This window comes from Solea solea, chromosome 16, assembly GCF_958295425.1.
Source record: "Solea solea chromosome 16, fSolSol10.1, whole genome shotgun sequence".
NCBI classification, from domain to species: domain Eukaryota; kingdom Metazoa; phylum Chordata; class Actinopteri; order Pleuronectiformes; family Soleidae; genus Solea; species Solea solea.
Genome location: NC_081149.1, coordinates 19655978 through 19680590, shown reverse-complemented (window position 1 = coordinate 19680590; position 24613 = coordinate 19655978). Strand labels below are relative to the sequence as shown.

Here is a 24613-nt window from a genome sequence, read left to right as displayed (position 1 = left end):
ACCTGTGTTCCCCCCCAAAAAAGAGACAAACACACAAACAAAAAACTTAAAAACGTAAAAGCTCCCTGGTATGGACAAGCAGCAAAGGTTAATGGCTTCGTTTTTATAGAAAATTTTATTCAACATACATTTTTCCAGCAAAAAGGCAATATACAGGAATAGTTGTCGTACACTGCTGCTACACTGAGGATTTTTAACTGGAAAATATCAAATTAAGGTGTGATTCTGCAGGTCATCTTTGTACTGCACTTTAACTTTAAACATGACAAAACCAATGCATTTAGATTTGAAAAGAAAAACAAAAAAAAAGAAGAATCCAAATGTAACAGAAACAAAATAATCAATGGTACATCAGGAACACAAAATAAAGAAAAAACCTACACACAAGAAATATGAACACCTGGCTCCTTCTGTACCCAACAACAAAGGCGTGTTTCTCTTTAATTTTACATGTTCATATTTTTAAATATACAATTCTTAAATGTTGTCTTTACAGAGCCAGCTATAGCTATTAGGGGAGCATTCCATCTGTGCTTTAAAAGAAAAGAGAAAAAAAAACAAGAAACATAAATTCATAGGGCTTAAAGTGTTTTACAATGCTGGTTTTGTCTCTAAACGATCCTCAAACCTGTGAGCTCTAGTGTCTGCAGCTCCCTACCAAGCACAGCGCAGTTACTGCTCCCAACCACACGGAGGCGACAGTTTCAAACAAGAGAGAAGAAGAGGGGCGGGGCGGGAGACGAGCCTTGCAAGTTTGCGTTTGCAGAGGAATGACTGAGAAAGACATCAACTCCCCAAAAAAGAGAAAGGAGAGAAAAACCAAGTGAGCAATGTCTGTGCGTGTGTTCTCATTCAAGTCACTAAACAACCATCCACAACCAACACGTACGTTTGCCAGTCCTGAGAAACCTGACATTAAGAGCCAACGTGCAAGATGAAATACAGACAAATGTCCCTGCTTATTTTCCCCATTTATTTTTTGAAGAGATGCTGTAGTTTTAACTTATCATACAAGATCTGCAGAAACAAAAAAAAATGAAACAAGTTTTTTTTTTCTTTTCTTCCTCCAACCAAACTAAGTAGCAAATAACTGTAAACTAGGAAATACTTGTTTTTAATAGCACTAGAAAGGGAGCAGAAAATACACAAACCGTATCAGCGCAACTCATGAACCTCAGGATGGGAGTCCAGACTGTGGCTGACCTTTGCAAAGATTCTTCTGCAGAATGACCAATGGTCACTCTACCTGCTGTTTTTTTTTTTTGTTTTTTTTTATATTTTCTTTCAGTTAGTCCTTGCAAACATCCTTCCATCAAACTCTACACACAGCAGCAGCATGACACCTCTTCAAATAACTATTAAAAAACCCTGAACAAATCTGAAGGGGGGGGGAGCCAGTGGGTGAGGTGGGGGACAAAAACAACACACTGTGTCAGGAACTACAGAGGCATGTGTATGTGTATGTGTATGTGTACATACATACATACATACACACACTTCCTCTCCCATCTTCCTTTTTTGTCTTTTAAAATCCAATTTAATTTCTCCTACTTCCAGATGAGCAACAGAAACCAGGCAGTCAACAGGTAGAGAAGCCAGAGGAAAAACCAACCAAACATAGGACAATTAAAAAAAAAAAAAAAGAATTGAAAATAAAAATAACAAAATAAACAGTCAAGAAGTGGTTGGTGCAGTTTATTTTGTGGTTGAAGTATAATCCATCAGTTGCAGCAATCCATATCGCTGAAGACAGTGCCGGTGTAGAGCTGTAGAGGTGTCCAGGCAGGGTGTTAAAAGTGATGAACACACGCGCACGCGCACACTCACGCATACATACATATGAGCACACACGCACACATACACACACCTAAAGTCTCTCACACACGGTTGGTTACAGTCTGTGGTTATCGTGTGTTAAAGAAGGTAGGGAGGAAGGCGGAGCAGGAGGAGGAGGATGGGGAGGATGAGGAGGACAAAGAGGAAGGGGCGCGCTGCTTTTAGTTGTGGATCTTGATTGCTTTCTCCAGGTAGGTGTAGCGACCTCTCTTTGGAGCTTTGTTGAAATGATCCAACCCTAGCCAGGGGCGCGGGTGGGACATGTTACCTGTGATTTAAAAACAAGTGTCATTACACATCCATGTGTTTTTGACACATCAGGAAATGCAGAAGTGAACATGCATTTAAAAAGGTCCAGTGTGAAACATTTATTGGCAGAAATTGAAATACACAGGGGCCCAAACAGTCACATACGCAAATATTTGGCTATGAGAGCAGTGTTGTGATCTGGGGTTACTTCGGTTGATTCAGCAAAGCAATGTGCCACCAAAATCAGGTCAGCTGACGACCTAAATATACAGAATGACCAGGTTTTTCAGGCCCATTTTAAGACGACTATGCTCAGGTTGTGAGAGTGGTTGAGGGAGCACGAGTCATCATTTTTCACATAAGTCTACAGTCCACTCCAGAGTCCAAACCTTTGGGATGTGCTGGATAACACAGTGGTTCAACGCCATCATGAATTTAAGATCTCGGCGGAAAACGCATTCAACTGTGGACCAGAATAAATGTGACAATGAAAAAGAGGTTTACTGAAGCCATGCCACGGCAGATGCAGATTGTAATTAAAGCTAAAAGTGGACATTTTTTGGGGGGCTGGGCAATGTGCAGTGTACTAGAGCTGTCATCTTATGCTGCCATGTTTCTGCAGCAGCACAGACAGCAGACAGTTACCATTTGAAGTGAAAGCTTGCTACACCAAAAGAAAAACATCCTTTTTGTTATGTGAAGGCCACTGCAGTTTCCAAAAATCCCATAGGAAATTTTTCTTACAAATTCAAAGTCCTTTTGAATAATCACTGACTTGTAATAGTGGGAATGTAGCTTATTATCCTTCCTTGCACCTGAATCTCTGTCCTTGCCCACATAGGTAGGAAGGCAGAGATGTGTAAATTCACAATACTCATAGCCAGAGACTCAAAATTCCAAAGGACAAGGCCCAGAAGGTTAATCAGTAAAGGTGAACTGAAGTCAGTTTAAAATAGTTAAAATCTTTCATTGTAGCATGATTGTAGCATAAGCTGTTTTGTGAGAACAAAACTTGAAAGAGCAAGTGTTTTCCGTGATCGGCTGAATGTTGCAGACATTCTCCTGCTGTTGTAAATGCATCTGACCGAGTAAATCCCCTACTGTGTTTGTCCAAACTCTGAACAACGTTCAAACCAGCAGTTCTCCAGACATTTGCCCAAATTCATGTCTGGAAATGTCCAGAGTTTTGCTTTTAGGACTTTCATCACATCACTTTTCTTGGGTGTGTGAAATCAACCCATCATTAAGGCGACAGACGAAAGTTTTCCCCAATTAGCATGCATTTGTAGTATATGAACAATCAATTATTTACTTCCCAATATTATGATGTTGTTGTTGTTGTTGTTGTAAGCAGTGTAGAGTTACCGTTTCCTCTTCAGGCCACATTAAGACTGTGATAAGTATCTGTTTCGATATAAATGTTTAAAGCATCTACCAGAAACTGCATCAATTTGATTGTATACTACTGTTGAATGATCAATGACGATGCAGTGAACTGTGCTGTGCCAGTGCAGAGGCCTTGAAAATTACAATGGCTGACAAAGTCATCCTTCAATTGGATACATTCACATGAATTTACGAAGAAAATTTAAAATAACTTGGTAACTCAAGGATGAATTAAGTTAATTTGTTTAAATGCAACCAATTAAAGTCACTGGAATCCCCTAAAACAGCCTCGACTGATGCATTTGCATGCTTTCTTTGCCTTTACAGACATTGTTTATCCCTTTTGCACAGTGACGAGTTACTATAATAAGTGTTGTAACCATAAGAAGAGCAGTGGTTATGTTATGTTATGTTGCCAGTCCTTCCAGGGAGCAGCAGTTGCAGTAAATACCTGGCTGTGGTTCAAAGTCCTTCAGGTTGACCTCATACTCGTCCTCAGTGATGTACTGATGCCGCCCCATCATCACGATTGCAAACTTGAACTGAAAAGTACAAATAAGACTTATAAACAAATGAGCTATTTGCATAAATGTTCTACATGAAATCAAATACATAAATGCCGCTAAGAATGGTTCACTGACGGTTAATAAAAATTTGTATTGACCAGAAAACAAACAACATATTATAATTATGCTGTTCAACAGAAAACATGTTAAGGGTTCATTGTACCTTCTCAAATTCTTTCTCCTGGATGTCCAGCATGGTCTGGATCCTCCTCATCACCTCTCGAAAGGGCTCGCCCTGTGTGGCGAGAGAAGGAAATAAGTAAAGAAACAAAGAGGTAGACCGAGCAGTAAACTCCTTCACACATGCAAACAAACTCACACACATACCTGTCTAATCTTGAGCAAGAACGGGGTCCCAAAGGTCCCAAAGACTTCTTTGTGGAAGTGAGCGACTGGGATTAGCATTTCACTGTCCTTGTCAAAGTCCACCTGGTCCAACGGAATCTCCTGAATGGGGAAAGTGAAATGAGTCAAGAAAGAGCCGAGGGTCAAATCACCAAGGCCGGGTATCAAACGTGTGGTCATTCAATACTTTGATACCTGACAAAGAGCCACTAAGGATGCAGCGTGGTGTTTGACTTAAGATCTAAGATCTATGACTAAGAAGAGTGCTTGTGTCTGTTTGCAGGAAGTTAGGACCGGAAACGGTGCTTATTCCCCAAAGGAGAAGAGGAAGACGGGGCTTCACATTTTGAGAGGCTGGTGCTTGTCAAATGAATCAAGCTATGTCAAGATGATCAGTTATTCAAAACAGATTTAACCAAACGTATTGGTCAGGAACTGATACAAGTCTAGTTATCATTATCCATGACAAACTGAATCAAATGTTCTCTCAAATTAGATCTTTTCAGGCATGAAGTTGTGAGTTGTTAAATCGTGTATGTGTACACAACACAACCTGCAATGTCTGCATGGGTCGCTTTTGGTAACAGCATAGTAGTACCCGCATTTGTCACATGGTTTTAAAACATGGCATCATCTTCAACTTGATCAGCCAGAGCATTAAGAAGGAGACGCATCACATTTCAAACCAACTTCAAATGTGGTTTAAATCAGGTTTGAGAAACTTTTATTTTAGTGTGTTTTTTACGTTCTCTTTCTCTCCATAGATTCGAACACAATCCGGGTGAAAATTGGAAATGCAAAAAAAAAAAGAAATCCGATTTTCTTTCTGGTATTCTAAACAAGATCTAGCTTCCCAGCAGGTCACAGTAGTTGGTATTGGAAATTCAGCAAATGTTTAGCCCAAAAGTCCATGTTTTTGCTGGCCGACAGTGGTCGACATTTGTCACAGTACTACAGCAAAGCACAAGTTGGCTAAAAAATTTAAATATGTTTAAAAAGCGAATTGCAGTCAGTCCTTCAACTTCATGTTAAGTTTATCCTTAATAATTAAACATGAATATTTTAAAGTCACTCAACTCCTGCAAGCAATGGCTGCAAAGTGACTGCTTGAGTAAAAAAAATCAAATCAAATCGTTTTTTTAAATAATAAAAAATACATCAGTGTCAGAAACATGCATGAGTGTCTGGTTTGTTAAGTGGTGAAGGAAATGACAACAAAGAGTAAGACAGACTCGGCTCACATACACACTTACCTCTATTCTGAAGGTGCGACTGGCAGCAGGAGATAAACATTCTAGCAGCTCATCCTCCTGGTGAACCCCAATGATTTTATAGCTTACTATCTCTAACAGCCTAGGGAGAGGCGGCACAGAGAGAGAGAGAGAGAGAGAGGAAGGATTAAACTTAAATACAAACTAATTTGCAGAGCATGGAATCACATTAAACATGGGATTAAATATACATTGGAGAAGAAAACTAATTACTGAAGGAAGAGCTGAAAATCCCAGTGTCGCTAAAGATAGCTGCTTTATAAAAAGAAGATGATGCTCTACAAAGACAGATATTAAATGTTTAAAGCACATGATTACACTACTCAGTAAAATCTTAAATCCTGATCCTGCACGTCGAGTATTTAAAAGTACAATGTTTTTTCTGTTGTATAGATGGTTTCCTTGCCATTATTCAAATAAAAAAATAAATGAATACCTGAGTTTCTCAGAGCCTTTTTCAGACAGCTCCACTGCCTTTTTACATTCTTCCAAAAGGTCCCGCACACAGCCATGTTTGTCAGGGTAGAGGGTGATCTCCTGCAAAACACACAAGCACACTTCAATACAATACTTGATCTTTGGTTGGGAATAAAAAAAACAAAAGCCCATTAAAGTTGTGTTTCTTACCTCCTCTCTAAACTGGCTGTTGAGCCATATGGATTTAAAACTCCTTCTGTTCTCAAAGTCTGTTATCTTCATCTTTAACTGAGGAAAAATGAGAGAGAAAACATGGTCAAGAGGTTATTTCAAAGCCATCAAGTTTTAATTCTGAAATTCTTATCATAAGGGAAGTTGGTTCTAATGAGTGTTTTCACATTATTCAAACTGAAATGATCTGTCAGTTTGGTACATTCATGAAATACACTGTAGCACATTGTGCAAAACACAGCTTAAATGATACCGAATACAGAATCTCAAAAATAGTTTTTTTGAGTTTCTGCTTTATATGGTATTACATTGAAGTATAATATTGAAAATGTAATGCTCTATTTTTAAACCAAAGTTCAATACAGCGCTCAGGGCAAACTAGACTTGTAAGAAAGACGGCAACAAACCTGCTGATAGTAGAGTTTCTTGGGCTGTCTAGGCTTGAAGAATTGCAGGAGATCCCGCAGCGTTCCCTCATAGTTGTGTCTGAGAGGATTCCCTGGACCGTCCCTGTACCTGGCCACCACACCACCAGGCAGGGGGGAGGACGATGAAGGGGAGGGAAGAAAGATGACAGAAAAAGAGACAGAAGGTGGAAAAAAAGAAGAGAAGCAAAAAATGAAGTGGACAAAAAGCGTAAAGAGGGAGGTTGAAAATCAGAGGTGAGGATGGAAAATAGGAGAAGAAGAGAAGCAGGAGAAGGGAAGATGGGGAAGGAGCCAGAGTGGGAGGAATAAAAGGAAAACAACAAAGACAGGTGGGGGGGACAGGTTATGCAACATTTCTACTGACAAATGTGTTATCAAGTCAGAGGCATGAGTGACAATGTTGTTGAATGTTTACAGTGCATTTCATTCAATGTTTAAACGAGACCCTGAGATTTAAATAATCGCTTTAACATGAAATGAAGGCTGTGTCGAGAAACATCATTTATTACACCAGGAATGAATTAAAAATAAATAAAGTCGCCAATTTACATAGTAAATCAATCTCCATCTCTTTAAATAGGAGCAAAAACCATCATATGTGCAAAACTGTTTCAAGTGAAATTGCAACTGTACATATTTATTTGTCCTGACTTTGCATTCAGTGTGCGGAGCAGCTGATAAAAGCGGATCAGTATCACAGTAATTATTGTTATTACATAGCACAAAGCTAGTAAATTGTCAAAAAAGGGCTCTCAGCTATTTGGGCAAATATCTGACATGCAGCAATTTGACTTTTGAGAAACTCAATATAATGATGCATGGATAATTTTCTATATCTGTGCATGTTGATGAAACAAGGCTCCTACCCCTGTGACTTGAAGAACTGCAGCAGCATAGGATCCGTGTTCAACCTCTGCGCTACCGTCTTGGCCACCTGAAAAACACCAAACATTACACACGAGGAATCGGCACAGTGTCGTCACATTTCCTCCGCCACTCAAAACACTCTGAATGGACCGTACCTGAAAGTAGTTCATGCGGTTGGACAGTGTGACCACGAAGCCCGGGTCATTGTGGATGGTCTTGTCACAGAAAATGACGTCCACTCGGTGGTAGAGGTCCCGGAAGTAATCCTTTGCAGTAGGCAGCTCACTGCTGTCATTTTCTGGGTCGTCCCTGCATGATTAGAGGAAGGTAGGAATTAAAGTACAGAACATGGGACTGTTGACAGGAGGAGACAGAGCAGACAGATTTGGCAAAGGCAGTCATTTCACAGTCATCATTTGTGAAACAGGAAAGATGGAGGAAGAAAGGAGGGCAGAAAGAACAGGACAAAAGATAAGGCAGGTTGTCAGAGAGAATGAGCATGTCACTCTTGGTCTGTGACCACCATTTCTACCATGTGCAGACATTTTGAATACTTCTGTAGCAGTACCTCAACAAGGGAATAAAGGTGCAACATTCTTGCCTTGAACAGGTTGCTAGGCTACAAGCAGATTTTAAAAAAAGAAAACAAACCCACAATTTTTTGTCTCAATTGATCACAAATACTGGATATTCCAGAAACATTGAAACTCCTCCTTTTCAGTCGTTTTATTCATACAAAGTAAGACAGAAAAAGAAAAGAATTTGACGATAGTACACAACCTGCTATGTTGTGTTAGTCAACCTGCCATGTTTAATTAAGCGAAGGACAGTAATGCAAACTTGTGGATGCAATCTGCTGAGACGAGAGGATGAGACTGAGGAGAGGAGAAAGAATATGACACACTGGAGTAGCAGTGTTCTAATTCCAGCAAAATCAGGGATGCGAGCAGTGTTAAACCACACAGAAGAACTGTTAAACTGAAATGTCCCAACCAGCCATTAAAAACTTAAAAGCATCCCCTTTACTCAAAAAGCAAAAATATTGGACCTCACAAAAATGCAAATAAAAAAAAATCTGTGATTATATATTAGCACACACACACACACACACACACACACACACACACACTTACTTCTGGAAGACAATGATGTCCCCGTCCATGAGCTCGTCCAGGGCCTTGTCCAGAGAGACATCATAGTCCTGTATCCGCTCTGTTAGATTGGGCTTAACTTCCTGTAACGCACAAGGAATCATGGGGAACTAAGTCAGTGTGCAGCTGTCTGGTGATGTTAACATACAAGCTATAAAACAGAAGTGCGAGGAAAAAGAGAGCTGCTATACACACAAATGTGTGTATGTGTGTGATTTAAATAAGAGAAAATAAGAGTACAGGAGCGAGTGAAGAGATAAAACAAGTGAGGAAAAAAACAAGAATGTGTCTGGAGTGATATTTAAATAAATTACCTCATAGAGGATAAGGCTAGTTTCCCGCTGAAAACCTGCTCTCTCGCACATGACTGGCAGTAGGTCTCCTGGTTGCATGGAGAGAGGAGCCACAGAAACACGATTTAATCCTTGTGTACAAAACATTGGTTTTGCAGTCAGACAGCACGACGACAATGTGTTACTGTTATAAAGGGTTATATGTTGCCACTACTCACTTATTTTGCAGGATATAGGTGTGTAGATATGTCCACAATAATTTAAGCTTCTGGTTTTGGGGTCATACATCTTCAAGAACAACATGACATCGTCTAGACAAAAAAAAGCAGAAAATGTCACTTAGGAGGATACAACTGAATATTCTGAATATTCAAATTTAAAATAGACATTTTTTCTCCACAGGAGAAGGACAGAGCAAGCAATGTGTATCATTCTGTAGGGCAACTCACATTTCAAACACACATTACGAACGATTATCATAGACCGGGATCATGTCCTGTGAAGCAACATTTCTAGTATTTCAAGTTGCAATGTGCCTGTGCAACATGCAAAGAGGCATGAAAAATACACCAGAGAAGGAATGATTTGGAGGTCATTTCTGGAAGAGAGGCTTTTATGTCATAACAGCAAGTCACTGATTCTCAAAATCCCAAGATATTAACAAAAGTAAGTATAACAGTCAGTCAGAAATATGAACTGAGGTAGTGAAGGCTGAGATGTCAGACTTACGGTCTTTGTCGAACTTGGGTAACGTGGCTCCGCTGGCGGCCATCTCTGGATCTACTGTCTCCAGAAATATTGTCCAGGGGTTCTCGTTGTCACTCAGGTCGATCATCTGAAACACAGACATCCATAAACATTAACAACCATTTAATACTCAAATGATGCTGACTAATTTGAGTAAGTGATAAAAGACATTGTTCCCCTCATGTGGAACTTGTGATTAGACGAGTAAAGAATGGCTTTAAAAATGAAATGTTCTATGGACTATTTTCCTCACAGCCGAGGTAATTCAAAATAGTATGAAAGTGTAAAGATTCAAAACGCTGCTTTTATCACAAATAATAAAAAAAAAGTGGCATTATTGCTGTATGAGGGACATTTTAAAGGGATTTCTTAAGACTTGCAATGCCTATTAACTCCTCTATATTAAATACAAAACTGACTGTCTGATTTCAAACTTCATCAGACGGACAACAGCCATTGCCATTGCATAAAAATCATTTCAGAACAAATTTAAATCCCTTAACCTTTAAGAACCTATATGTATGATGACAAGGGTTTTAAGATCGACAAAGGGCAAAAGTTGTCTGTCTGTCAGTGTTTATGATTGAGTCATTTTTGGTTAGGGCACAAAACCAAAACTGCCTTTGTGATACTTACCGACTTGCTGCAGTCGGCCTCGTAGTCGAGCATAGCGGGGCGCTTGGTCCCGTTGCTCCGGGCCTGCATGGGCCACAGCCTCATCTGGTCCTGGGGGAAGCCCTGTAGCACATCAGTGTGTAAGTTTCCACCCAACTCTTTTCTTTCTCATGCTTACATGTATATTTTTATAGATTGATTAACTACTGACAAATGGAAGGGAGGGTGGTGTGCAAAACAACAGGAAGAATCAACAGATAGAGGGGACTCGCAGACTAAATGAATGGGTATGAAATTAGCAGTGTTTGAGTACAGATGCATTTCATCACATCTAATTCCCTTTTCAAATACTCGTCATCTTTTCAAGGTATAAAGGTCTCTCAGAAAGCATCACAGAAAAATAGAGTAAAGGAAGAAATAAAAATAATCTCAAAACAGGCTCAAGAGTCCCTCACCATTGTCTGAGAGAGGTTCTGGACAAACTCTTGCAGAGTGGAGCTCTTCAGGACCTTGAAGATGGTGTACTTTACTTTCTCCTCGTCGTACATGTCGTTGCCCTGATGACCACAGAACTGGTCTTCTGTAACCATCTGTAATGAGAGGGAGGGACCACAGAGAGTTAGTAAATGTCAGTAAAAAGTGAACAAATCCTACAAAACAACAAAGTACAAAGAGTAAATATGGAGTTCAGCGTTTCATGTGGGCTTGGGCAGCCTCGAGCTGAGCAGGCTTATGTACAGTGACACATTTAATGATGGCATCAGGTTTCTGAGCCCTCTGCTCTCCACTGTTAAAGGTTTGGGAAAGAAAAAGTGCCACTCTTTAACACTACTGCACAAACACAAATGAAAGTTGATGTTTCCAATCATATCAGAGTCGCAGGTGTGCGTTGTGAAGTTAGACTCTAATTAATGAGCTTGTTTGTCCCAGTGTAGAAAGTTATTGTTCAAAACCAATGTACGGCAGTGCCCTTTCAATGTCAGTAGTGCATGCCATTTCATGAACATTTGATAACAATTTTAGGTATGATCTCACTTATTATTGCCAAATAAACAACATTCAAAGACGCAGAACATGACGAGGGATGGCAACATGTTTGTTTTTCTTTTTTTACAGTTAACATTATGCCCAGCATAACAGTAACCTAGTTTGCCCTTCTCATCTTAATAAACAAGTGTTACTTGATGATTTCAGCAACACATATTTTAAAACCACAGAAACATTACGCAAATTATTCAAACAGGAACATAGCTGTCACTTGCTTAGATAGCGTTAAGATCTTGTCTTAAATACACACTTTTCCTAACCAACAACAGAGCACTATGTTCAGAACTGAAACCTGCTGCTGAGTTCAAACTAGGGATGCTGCAGTAGTCAGGAGTGTCTGGTGTTAACAGGCTTTTGTCTAACAGACACATTAAAAACTATTAGTTTAATTTTCCTGTTATCAGCGATATTCAAAAACTGGATATGACTGCTTTGCGCAGCAGAAGAAGAGTCACAGGGGAGCCTCAGATGAAGTCAAGTGAGGAGATGACTTGAGCTTTAATCATTGATTGGTCCATAAAATGTCAGAAAATGTTGATCAGCATTTCCAAAACCTCAAAAATGATGATGTTACTTGTTCTGTCCACAAACCAACATTATTCAGTTTTAATGATTTCTTTTGTTATATGGAGCCATGTGACTCTCTTCTCCTTCCACACCTTCTACCTATACAATGGTTATACATATAAAACAGTGTTATTTTTACTATGGGGTTTTCTTAAAAAAAATACAACACCTTGCTTATGCCATCTCAATATATATCATGTTATAACCCTTGTATAAGGACATATCGCATCACCCGATGCTTGCAAATACACAGCCGTTGCCACCCTGAAAATGTATTACTTTACTTTCCTAACTGTAGAGCACAACAATGCAATAATGTGTGTATAGCTTCAATACAACCTATTTGTCTATTTGGTTGTATTGAAGCTTTACAGACTGGAAAGCACAGTAGGAAATAGGTTTCTCATGTACATTTTCATGCCGACTACTTTGAGCAAGGACACAAATGTTTTAAAAAAAATTCAACTTACCTGGACTTGCATGTAGAGGTGAGCCTCTTGGCGCTCCTTCCTCTTCTGCGCTTCTACTCGTTTCTCCTCCTGCAGACGCTCCACCAGCTGCTGGGGTATGTCCACGTCAGTCATCGGCTGGAGCACTTCACCTGTGATACAGCAGGGAAGTGCCAGTGAGAATCAAGTGTGGAAAAACGGAAGTTAAACATTTCCAACAAGCTTTGTGCATGCGTCATAGATTTATAGCAATATACATTAGCTTGAGTGGTTGAGGGTCTGACATTGTCAGTATTGGGGAGGGAGGCAGTAAGAGGGAATGTGTCACTTACTGAGCTTGGACTCGCGGATGTAGACCAACATGTAAGCATTGGTACAGTGGCGTACTGAGAGGTCATCATCGTGCCCACCGTAGTTGTGTTCAATAGCCTCCTCTTTAGTGCACCGCGACACCACGTCATCATCAAACTTACACCACTGCAGAAAGAAGAACAGACAAGAGGAGGGGATAGGTGAGGTGAAAAGAGAGGAGAAAGAGAAAACGAGAGTGCACTTAAGACAACCATTAGACTAATTTCACAAATAAACCTTCATAATAATAGTCATTCAAATTTTAGTACAAGGATGCTCAACCAGTTGATCTTGTCTAATAACAACATTACAAGGCAATAGTATGTTTGTGAGAGAGTCAGTAGTTTAGTGGGTGTGTAGGAGTGGATGAGAGTGTCTGCAAGTGGGTGTGTGGGTGCAACTATAGATTTGGAGATATGACATTTAGTGTTCAGAAAGACCAGATGAACTCTGTTATATTCCATTTCTGAAAGGCACAATGTTCTATTATGTAGCTGATTCAACAAAGGTTTTGTGAATCTGAGTGAACAACTTGGCAAATACCAAAGCTGGTTTTTAACATCATTTCTCAGCATCTAACATTGTTACGCATTGCGATGTAAGCATATTACAAAAAATACATTCAGCTGTTGCTTGACATTAATAGAACAAATGACAGCTAGATGTGCACAAACCCCAACCTCAATATGAATCCTATCAACACCCAAAAGTCACCCACCCAGAATGTATGGTGAAAAATGTATAGTAAAAAAATGTTTTCTCACTATTGGTTCCTTGACACTCACTTTGCCGTCACCTTTTGGGTTAAGATAGACGACATAGTGACCGCCATGGTTGTCCCCGCTGTGGACCAGCACTGCGTGCAGGATGTAGTTGGCTGGGTCCTTGGAGTCTGTCTTCTGAAGAAACTCATCCAGAGGTAACTGATCTGGAAACTCAAACCTATTGAAAACAAAGCAGAATGGGAGGCAGAGAGGATGATGAGAATAATGACGTGTGGGGAGTGATTGAGGGGTAGATCAATGAGATTGGAGAAAAGCGAAGATACAAGTGGAAGAAAGAGAGCGCACAAATGTTATCACAATGTGCAACAAAGATATGAAAGAGAGACAGTGTGACTGAAGGTTAAGTCTTGATCACTTTCACCTGCCACTTCATCTCCACACACTCAGGAGTGCGTGTGTATGCAAATAAAGCACCACAATGCTGACTCAGGTCGTGTGGGATATCTCCATAGAAGATAATCTATTCTACTTGGCTGTGTGTGTTCTGAAAGTGTCATTATTATAATGGATGTTAAAACACCATTAGTTCCCACATAGCACAGTATGGCCTAAAGGAAACTTGGTGTCAGAAGATCAGCCCTGTTATCAGACAGCTTGAAAACCGTTTCCAAAAATAGGTTTACTGTATTTACTGTATGTCAATATGCGGTATATAATATACGGTAGAATCTCAAAGTCCATAAGTGGTGGACCAACATCTTCATCCACAGCTGGCACAGGTGCAAAATAAAAAGAGAGGATGAATATGTCACGACAATGTGAGCGTGAGGCCTGGTGCCTTACCTGTCATTAATCTTGATGTTTTGGTCAGTCTGCGGGTCGTACATGAACCTCATCAGCTGCAGATGAAGAATTGGTGGGAAAGTAAGGAACTTCACTCCTTTTTCTGCTTCCTGTAGTGCAAAAATATCAGGTATCTGGTCAGGACAGTTCAGTTAAATTGGAATAACCACGTTCCATCATTTTGGAACCATTTGTGGACAAACCGAAACAGGGCCCTGGTGTTCACCAAGACACATAACTATTTTAAAAGCAAGCAAAATAAAATACCACAAACAATATAATTCATTTGGTTACAGTCGGTGTGAAGCCTCACCTGCAGGCCATGCTCTCCTGCATCATATTTGTTGTCTCCATCTAACTGTTCAGTTGCAACATAATCTTTAAATGACTCGAAAACTGTAAATAAGCAGAGAACAGGAGTGAGGAAACAGCAGTGCAAACGACAGAGAAGTGCCAAGGTACCATCATGCTGTGCAAGTGTCGCTACTTACTGTTCTTCTTTCCTTTTATGCTAAGCTGGATGTCATAGTAGTCCTCTATCCGCTCTGACCGGTAGTCCACATGTTTACACTGAATATACGACTGTGGAGCAACAACACACACGGGTCAGACAATGATTCGTCGACCGAGACAAAACGTTATCTCTGGGAGGACAACTTCTCGACTTAATCACCACTTATTCTCAAACTCTCCTTGTACCAATCTGCATCCTGTGTCAAGTTTGATGACTTGAATTCATTAGTGTACAAAACCTTTGCCTTTTTAACAGTGACTCCATTGTGAATTTTATAGAAAAGGGAAAGGGAAGAGGTTACACGTACCACCATCTTTCCTCTGAAGAGCTTAGGTATGGTTCCCTCAACGCAAGTGCCTTTCATTTTATTTTCCACATTGTCCAGGAGCTGAAAGACACACGGACACATTTCGCATGATGTCACATATTCAGCACACATACAAGAACACCATTCGGACACAAGGAAATTGTGAAAGAACTCACCACTCTGCACAGCTCCTGTACATCGTGTTGCATGAAACTATCTAGTGTTTCCCATCTTCACATGAAATAAAAAACAGCAGGATCAGGTAAAACATGCATCTCACACCATATTATCAATAAGTCACCAGCAAAGAATGCTTACATAAAAGCACCAAACAAACCAATGTAGTATACCTGTATTATCTATCCCTTTCTTATCTACATCAGTTACCATCCTAAAACAGTGATGGTAAAAGGTTTCAATAAAGTGAGTCGAAGCAAACACGGTGCATTTCTTTTCTTTTTTAGCAATTTAGGACAGAAACGTGTACAAATGGGTAAAAACATCTTTCTGATGGCATTTGAAACTGACCAGGTTACACTTCCTCCCCCGTTTTAAGTTTATTGCAAGAAAATGCAAACAGAGAACTAGTAATTATTGGTTTAACAGCATCTCTCCCAGCTCCGAGCTATCATTTTTAGTGTGACCTACCCAAAGGACTTGGTGAGCTTCTTGGTGCCAACGGGTTTGTCGCTGTGTTGCAGCTCATAGAAAACCCTCTGCAGCGCCAGGGGTACACTCTTGGAAGAGTCATCTCCCTCCGTGGGCATCATGTACACCGCCTGCAAGGATTCACACCAGCATTTGTCAAATAGCAGATGCAGGAAATTATACTTGGACTGAAGTTTCCAATTTCCACTGTGAAGACATGCATTTCATTTCAAATGAAAATCCACATTTTTGAAGTGTGGTATTAAAACGCTATGCAGAGCATCGCGTCAAGGAGAAACAGGGCAAAAACTTCTGTATGTGTTAGTATGTATGTATGTATGTATGGGTTACATACATACATACATACATACATACATGGGTTAGGGTTGTACATATATATTATACATTGTATTCAGATCAATTCACATTATGTCACAGCCTTGATCTATATATCTATCTATCTATACATATAAATATATATAAACACAAACACAAAGATTACAACCTACCCGTCGTAACTGGTTGGTGAAGAAGAGTGTCTGTAGCAGGCTATTCATGTAGCAGGTCGCTCCCTGGTTCTTTAGTCCAACATAGCCTGTGTGTTTCTTAGAGTCCCAACTGTTTATAAAGACAAAAACAGCTTTGAGAATAATTCATAAAACCCAAACAGAGTCCTGTGACCAGTGAAGAAAACCCCAGAGAAAATGTAACGTTACGCACGCCACTCCGTGTGGAGCATCTGCCTGGACATTGACTTCAAAAGTGACCTTGTCATCATCAACGAAGCCCCTCTCTGGATCGGTCACATCCTAAAACACAGTACCAGCAAAACCATTAAAATAAGCTAAAGCGTGAACATTATGGACCATGGTACTTTACATGATGATGCATCAAGTCTTGCTTGGCTGTTTAAATGTGCCGTACAAATAAATATGCCTCGCTGAAATATGTATTCAGCCTTCCAATTAGGTCCAATTTTGTACTTACAGTCCAGGACATGAAGTTAGAGAAGCCCCAGTCGTTCTCTTTGTGGAAGAACAGGTGACTGATCCTGCGACTGAAAGACTTCTCATCGTCCTTATAGTTGATGATCTTCAATGTGGCCTGTGCGTGGCAAGACCATGACCTGAAACATCAGGGACAAGGTTTTTGCTACCATCATGGTGACAACTTTAAGTAACTGCATAATTTTCTTTAAACAACGCCACTCTACCTAAAATTTAAAACCGTATACTTCAATACTACTACAATATGCCTGCGACAACACAATGTCAATACACTTCTGTGGCCATGATCGATGGTTTTATTATCAAAAAGCATAAAGGAATATGAAGGATGACACATGGCAGGGCTTTCATTTTTACTTCCTTTCATATGTCTTGGCAATGGTAAAACATTTTTTGTTTATTAAAGCTTAAAATTATTTTCAAAAACAGTTTTCCTTGAGCAATAGATCAAGTCAAAAGATTTAATCGAAGTGAAGACTCAAAACATCAATTCAAAAATCAGTCTTTTCAACCAAAAGACATGATAGACACAAAATGAAAACTGGTTTGATGGTCTAATAAGACTTGTGTAGCTCTCTAGTAACCATACTACAGACAATGTTTGACATAATCCAAACACTATTACAAACGATGACATAGCATCTTTGTCCTAATCTAAACCTAAACTAAATTTTACTGTATTCAGACTGTATACATAGAGTGACATTTAATACTGTTCAATCAGTAAGCAATCATAAACTCACAAGACATAATAGATGTCTTCTCTACGAAACTGGCAATTATGTGTGCTCTTGTTATTTTGAAAACGATTATTGTAGTAAGGACTTGAGTGTGTAGGACAATACAAAGACGTATGTTTGCCTTATGCTATATTATGGCCAACAACCCCCCCCCCCCCATCAAAAATCAAGACACCTACGTGGAGTCTGACTCTGCGTTACACTGTAAGAAGAAGCCCACACTCTTCTGGTGTGGTCGGTCTGGATAGAAGCGTGGCATCACCATAATCTTCCATGGAAGGTTCCTGACAAAGCAGGATGGGCTGAGCACCGACTCACTCAGGCGGCTGAAACGCTCCACCACAAACCGAAAAGTTGCCTCTGATCGCCAACTAGTGTCTGTCAAAAGATAATGAGGGGGAAAAGATGGCAGATAAAGATAATGTGGGGGAAAAGATGGCAGATAAAGTAATGTGAATACAAAACAGTTAACCTCCACATTCAACTGACATGACATGTGCAGCCTAATGTGTGGCTAATAACTCCACACATACTTTAATTGTGCCATTCACACAAATACATCCAATCTACAACAGAAACTTGAAAAAGCAAAGATGCTCGTGTGTTACATTTGTACACGTCTTACATACCATCCTCCATGTCTTCCTCTGTGTTGTTGTGTCCATCTGCCATGGCCATGTTACCATTGATCACCGGGTTGGCTGGGATTCTTGGAGGATCATCTGTGTCCCCAGCTATATGAAGACAGAGACAACATAATAAGACTGTGTAGTCCTATCACAGGTAAGAGAATAGAGAATGTATATGATTAATGAACAAAGTGACTAAAGCCTCCGAGTGCATGTCTTCAACAGAAACAAAACAAGGGTTCAAACTGTCAAAAAATTCCTTGAGATCAATAAAATATGGCACCAAAGGCTACAAAAAAAAGCATCAACTTTCTATTCATTGACAAATTATCTTTTTATACTAAAAGCTGTGCGTACGTCATTAAATTGGAAGTACTCTCATAAGTGGGTAACACTGTTGTCACCTGATCGATGATCATTATTTATGCATACAAAAGTACTGCTTTGATCTCATCCAGTAGACTACCAATTCCTGAAGAAAACTGCTCAAATACATAGAAGATTGCAACCTAAAAAAACGGTGGAAAATAACGATATATTAACAGTTACAACAACCAAAGAAAAAAATAACATTAATAATAAAACAGGAAAACAATACTTCAAAAAGATGCATCAATCAAGATAAGACCTATATTTTCCATATTTCTTAAACTCCCTGTGTTTTTACTGAGACGACATGGGAAGTTGTATTCCCCAGTCTGTATTGGAGAGGGGCAACAAAAAGACAGTGTGTGTATGTGTACGTAGAAAAAAAAGACGATGCAACATTGCAATAGCTTGGGTAATTATAGACACAATGGGGGATTACACAGTAATTCATCGCCCAAACAAATCCACAAAAGCACAGAGGGAAACAATTATGCCAGAATAATGGGATGATTCAATGTACGATGTTGCCTATCAAAAACCCATTGATGACAGAAACGGGAGCTTTGAGCAGAGTTCTGAACGCGAGTGTAATCTGCCTGGACACTGGGATGACAAACGTGCCGCAACGGGACTGATATGACCACTTAAGACAAGTGCATTGCTATAGTGCATCCCGTCTCTTTTGATGCATTGTATGTGTGTCTCTCGTCTTCCACTATACTTGCAGACACTGTACTGCCTCAAGGTGATGTTGCTGACTGAGTCCTCCGAGATACTGACCTGGTTTCCCCAAGTGGATTACACCCTGCTAATAGGACCCGTCAGTCAACTCAATGATAACATGTTTTCCCGTCCACCACACTGGCCTACTAAAGCATCAGTCAGTGAAATCTACATAATGTAGAGCCCACAAAATGTAGAACTTATAGTAACTTAAAGTAGGCTGGTTTCTGGGGCAGGTAGGTAATCACAAGTGTTTTAAAAGATCAGGTGACATAAATGATTCAAATAAGCAGTACCGTAATTCATCCGAATGCCTGCTATGGATTCACAACAATATCAACTGTTAATAAAAAGCACAATTTCAGTTTGCCTTTGCCGTGCAGTCTATTAACTGAACAAAAATGAAATGAAACTTTAAACAAAATACACCGCTGTTACAGCGCAGCCTACTATTTTTTGGTGGCACTGAGGGTGATACCGTTTGACAGTTACATACAACACACTCCTAATGCAGTCAGAAAAATTACGTTTATTGTGTTGACTTGTTATGACTGGACTCATGAGGCTGCAGTACTCTGTAAGAAAGAACTCAAAAGGGATGATCATGAAAGCCATGGGTGAGGGAGTCTGATGTGTGCACCTGTTCGATCTAAAACAAGTATTAAAATGAATGATGGCAAGATTGAAATGACACGTGGACATATTTCAAATTAATTATTTCTAGTAAATATACAAAGCTATGTCATGTGTTACAGAATTACAAGCAAGGCATGGTGCGATAGATAATAAAATCACCAGGACTAAATGACGCAGTGATGCTGAGGGCTCCCCCAAGACTCTGCTCACTCCAATGTTGACATCAGTAATAACACCACTAAAATGCCGGTTGGTGGGGTGTTCTACGTGTTCTGAGTGCTGAACGCCAACAGGAGTGGCCCTCGACTCCAAATCAGACAAACAAAAACACAGATCATTAAAAATGGCGAGCCCCATGCCGTTTGGTTTTACATACAATGAAGCAGCAAATCCCCGCGCTGCCTCAGTACGGGCCTGGCTTACCGCAGCAGCGACTACCGTTACATGGCAGCACTGCCACACGTTTAACATTAGACACCTTCAAACATCAGAATATGAGACACATAACTGCGCAAACATGGGACCCAGCGTGTATAATCAGGCCAACGTCTGCACTTCAATTGTTAGAGTCGTTATAGCGCACTGAATCTGCCAAATCTGGATTGACGCATCTGCGTTTGCGTTAGCATTAGCCATGTAGCCACAGATTCATCTGCAGGCCGTCATTAGCCAACATTAGCTTGAATCCCCGGCACCACCTCACCAGTCAGAATTAATGCTAGAGTAAACAATAATCCAGAGAAAAGTATTCTATCGCTACAGCATACCAGAGGAAAATATCTAGATGAGGTGAGGCAAACATTCGAGGCCCAAAACTGAAGTAGTAGACGATTCGAGCGTTGCAAAATACAAGCCACCATTTTGGAACGCCACACACCCCCTCCGTGAGCGTTAGCCGAGCAGCTAACTAGCATGCTACCCAGCCATTCAACGTATCTAAGTGGGACTCGAAGCTAATTGACTAGCTTTCAATTAGCTCCCCGGCTAGCAATACTCATCAAGTTTTACACATGGTAATACAATATATACGTTGTGGTCCCGACTAAATAATATAAATCTGTCGCATTTGCTTATTTCACCCGTTCAGAGCCGAACTGGCAGATTTAGTCCCATGGTCAGCTCATACAGTAAATTAGTAGGGCCGCATTAAAATGTACAAGCCATCGGGCACGATGCAAACATGGATTATCTGAAGAGACTGTAACGTTTCCATGTCGGACAGTATTAAAAAAAACGTATGCAGACGTTTTAACCGATACGGCCAACCAAACCACTAGTTCTTTAGTTATTGAACAGCAAACGTTGGTGGGGAATACTAGTGTCGATAATTGTCTAAAATCAAGCCAAAGCTCACAGAAAAGTCAAACGTAGTGAGAATAATTTGCCCTGCGATTGATCCATGTAAGACACATTGTTTACAAACATTTAGCCTACATCCACTAATCCATGGGCCTGGAATTATGTTGCTACATGTGGAAACTAAACCGCGATGATCTGGCCAACAAATGTATAATTTAATATAACAGACGAACGTTATCAAACCCAACTTGTGTGTATGTATACAGGGGGAAAAAAATGCAGATCTGAATGAATGATGCGAGTTGTGCACATCTGACAATGCAGATATACATCGAATCGTGGCTTATCTGCTTTTATATAATACTGCAAGTATAATACAAGCTAAATTCGTTAATAACACTAAATGAGGTCAGCTACACACAAGTATGCTGCAACGGACGCACCATCAGCAAAAAAGCAGCCGGCTATCCGAGCTAGCTTAGGGCCTTAATGTTTACTGTGAAGTGGGATTCGCCTGCACAAATAAACATCGGTGTTATTCTCCTGCAACTGCAATCTAGGACAAAATGACAAAATGTTCCACTTTCTTGGGACCATTACTTGCCTTCCATCTCCATGTCCTCGGGTTCGCTGAGCTGCTGCTCGCCGGCTTTCTGTTGCTGCTGCTGCTGCGTGTGGTGATGGTGGTGGTTCATGTTGGCAACTGTTGTTGTGGATGTGATGCGGTGCTCCCTGCTATCTCTCTCACCCTCGACCTTGTCCAGGGTCGGCTCAGTGGAGAACCGAGTTCTGGACTGCTGGTGAGGTGTGGTAGGATGCGGTGGTTGGGTGGACAGGTCGAGCCTCGGAGGCCGGGCCTGCTCTGTCGCGACCTCGGCCTTGTCCGCTGTCAGCGCCGGGGAGTGTGGAGGGGAAGTCGGCGGGGGAGCGGGTAGAGAAACGCGGACGTATTTGCTCGCTATTCGCCCAATCTCGGCGCTTTAAGTGGGTGCGAGTCACGCTTGCTGACGGCGGGGAGCTAGATAGATGGACCAGGTCTCCGAAGAGGGAGGCACAGTGAAATTAGCTGAACCTATCCGGCTTTACCCCGGGAAATGTGGGGCAGCAAGACAACTCGGCACGACCTGCACCTTGACGATCGAATACCCTGTTTATAGCTAGCGTTAAGCTACCTGACACGGGGCAGCCAACTGCTTATATGGGTGCAACAACAATGAAAACAAAGGTTCATTTACAATACACATACACTTAACAACTTCCCCTGCGATATCCCCAGTCCGTGTGCTCCTCCGATTGTCCCTCGTCTGGGGAAGAGTGGAGGAAAAGGCTATCCATTCAAACCAGTTTCCAATGCGGAATAACACTAATGTTAATTTTGAAGTTAGCGGAGACAGAGTTGCCACGGCCCGACATGAACCAGTGTCCCCTAGAATGCCGCTAAAACATTAAACTACTAAACGCGGTGCCGCATTGCATTTCGAGCGAATAACCCCTTGTTTGTGGAGAGGAATGTGCCCGGTCATACAACGTTAGCGTGAGCCGCGTAGCTCTCAGCCCGCTCTTCCCGTGGTTTGTGATGTGTTGAGTCTGAGGTAAATCTCAAAATGGCGGTCGCGCTCTTCTCTGAAATGTCACATCCGCATGGAGATCCAAACACTGGCCCATCCCCGGCCAGGTTCACATCTATGTGAAACGATCGAGATCACAGGTGTGTGCCTTTGATTCTTGGAATCATTACAGCATAAATGGAAACAACTTGGGAATACATTATAGGGCCATGTAACTGTGTGTTGCGGTCAGCGGTTTAGAATGAACAGAAAAATATTGTCTGAAAGTGAGAGGAGAACTACATCAATGAGTAAATAAGTTGATCCAACAGCTGATGCCAACAAATTAAAAATGTGTTTGTGGAAAAAAAGAGGCATTGTTTATATTACTGTTCTACCAACCGTATATAAATAATAATACAAGTATCAATTAACAGGTGGTGTACATATTCTGACGTCTTATTTTCAATCTGTGCAGCTTTTCTTCATAAGTAAAAAGTTAAAACCTTTATTTTCTAATCCAATTGTATTATTGAATTACAATAAGTTTAGTCAGTTTTGATGTGCTCGATTTAGTTTCACTGGTTTCTATTATTAACCCTTTTAATTCAATGTATTAACAAACATATCTGACTGATATTATTTTCAGAAATGTAAGTCACTATAATAAAAAAGCTGTGCTGCTGGCAGAAAACAAGAATCAAACATAACCTTGATTTTTTTTTTCTTGCACTGACATTTAATAACAATGATACCAAGTAGCATGTTCATTTGGTAGGACAACATTCATTCATTTATTTATTTATTCATTCATTCATTAAGCCAGCCAGCCAGTGCCCTGCGTTTGACTGACGGCCCAATTTGCTGGTTCATTATCTGCAGTGCTGCTGAATCCAGACCGAACCCAGACTCAGACAAACCTTCAGAATTGTGTGTGCTAACGTCTCTGCCGAGTGGATACAATTAGAACTACACCTGGATGCCTTCACAGTTAAATTTGTATGTCCTACACCTGTTTATTCAAACATAAGTGGTTAATGCCATCATATTAAAATTTTAAACTTTGCTTCATGGCTCAAAATGCAACAATTAATACACATGTCAAATGAATTCGATGTAAATTGAGGATTCTCAGTCAGGATATCTGTGTGAAATGCAATGCTGATACTGCAGTTTACAACAGGGATACAACAGTTTAGGAATGGAGTCATAAAAAAATATTTTTCAAATCAACTTGAAACCAGTCCCGAAATGCCCTGAACTGTGTATTAATATGTGCCCAGGAGACTATTAAATAGCAAAAAAAGAAGAAGAATTGGATTAATGTTGAACACAAGCAAGACGATTGATCTCTCCCTGGTGGAAATATGTTAAACGGCCTTCTGTTGATTGCTGGCCGCATGCCTGGTCTTTGAAAAAGAAAAAGAAAGCTGCCAAATTCCATTAGATCTGGAATTCATTAATTGGGAAAAACTGAATTGGGGGACATTTTAGAGACTAAATGGTGGTTTATTTCTCATGGACAATTCAGTTTTCTTGCCAGACCAAGGTCCAAAACAACAACAGCAAACCCAAGAAAAGAAAAGAAACCAAAAAAACACAGCAGCATAACAACATAATTCATGCTGGCATTCTTAAAGTTAATCCACATTGGGGCTGTACAAAGGAGTACAATATGACTTAAAAGGCTGAAATATTAACATGTGACATTTTCTTGCCAACATGTTGGACTGGGCATATAATGTCTGAGGCATAACATATTTTCTGTTATCATGTGGTCCAGGTATTTAATTGGACTAGAGACATGTCA

General features: G+C 40.4%; 1 protein-coding gene across 3 annotated transcripts; it reads right to left on the bottom strand.

Annotated features, from left to right (window-relative positions):
• Positions 1–96: 96 nt before the first annotated feature.
• Positions 97–22871, bottom strand: usp7 (ubiquitin specific peptidase 7 (herpes virus-associated)). 3 transcript variants are annotated; one of them, XM_058653122.1, is made up of 31 exons: positions 21861–22871; positions 18230–18334; positions 17780–17978; positions 16841–16979; positions 16574–16662; positions 16363–16471; positions 15854–15984; positions 15382–15436; positions 15206–15286; positions 14876–14966; positions 14698–14780; positions 14385–14494; positions 13581–13758; positions 12798–12942; positions 12487–12617; positions 10858–10992; positions 10424–10525; positions 9770–9875; positions 9259–9351; positions 9062–9129; positions 8730–8830; positions 7752–7905; positions 7596–7663; positions 6709–6817; positions 6281–6358; positions 6090–6190; positions 5636–5735; positions 4365–4484; positions 4201–4272; positions 3923–4013; positions 97–2104 (listed from the first exon to the last, which is right to left on the bottom strand). In XM_058653122.1, exons 1-31 carry the CDS (start codon positions 21949–21951, stop codon positions 1998–2000), a joined length of 3342 nt encoding a protein of 1113 aa, XP_058509105.1. In that variant the 5' UTR covers positions 21952–22871; the 3' UTR covers positions 97–1997. The 3 variants fall into 3 exon arrangements, with proteins under 3 accessions (XP_058509105.1, XP_058509106.1, XP_058509107.1); XM_058653123.1 differs by having other exon boundaries at positions 6709–6811; XM_058653124.1 differs by lacking the exon at positions 21861–22871 and adding an exon at positions 20725–20848.
• Positions 22872–24613: the final 1742 nt, after the last annotated feature.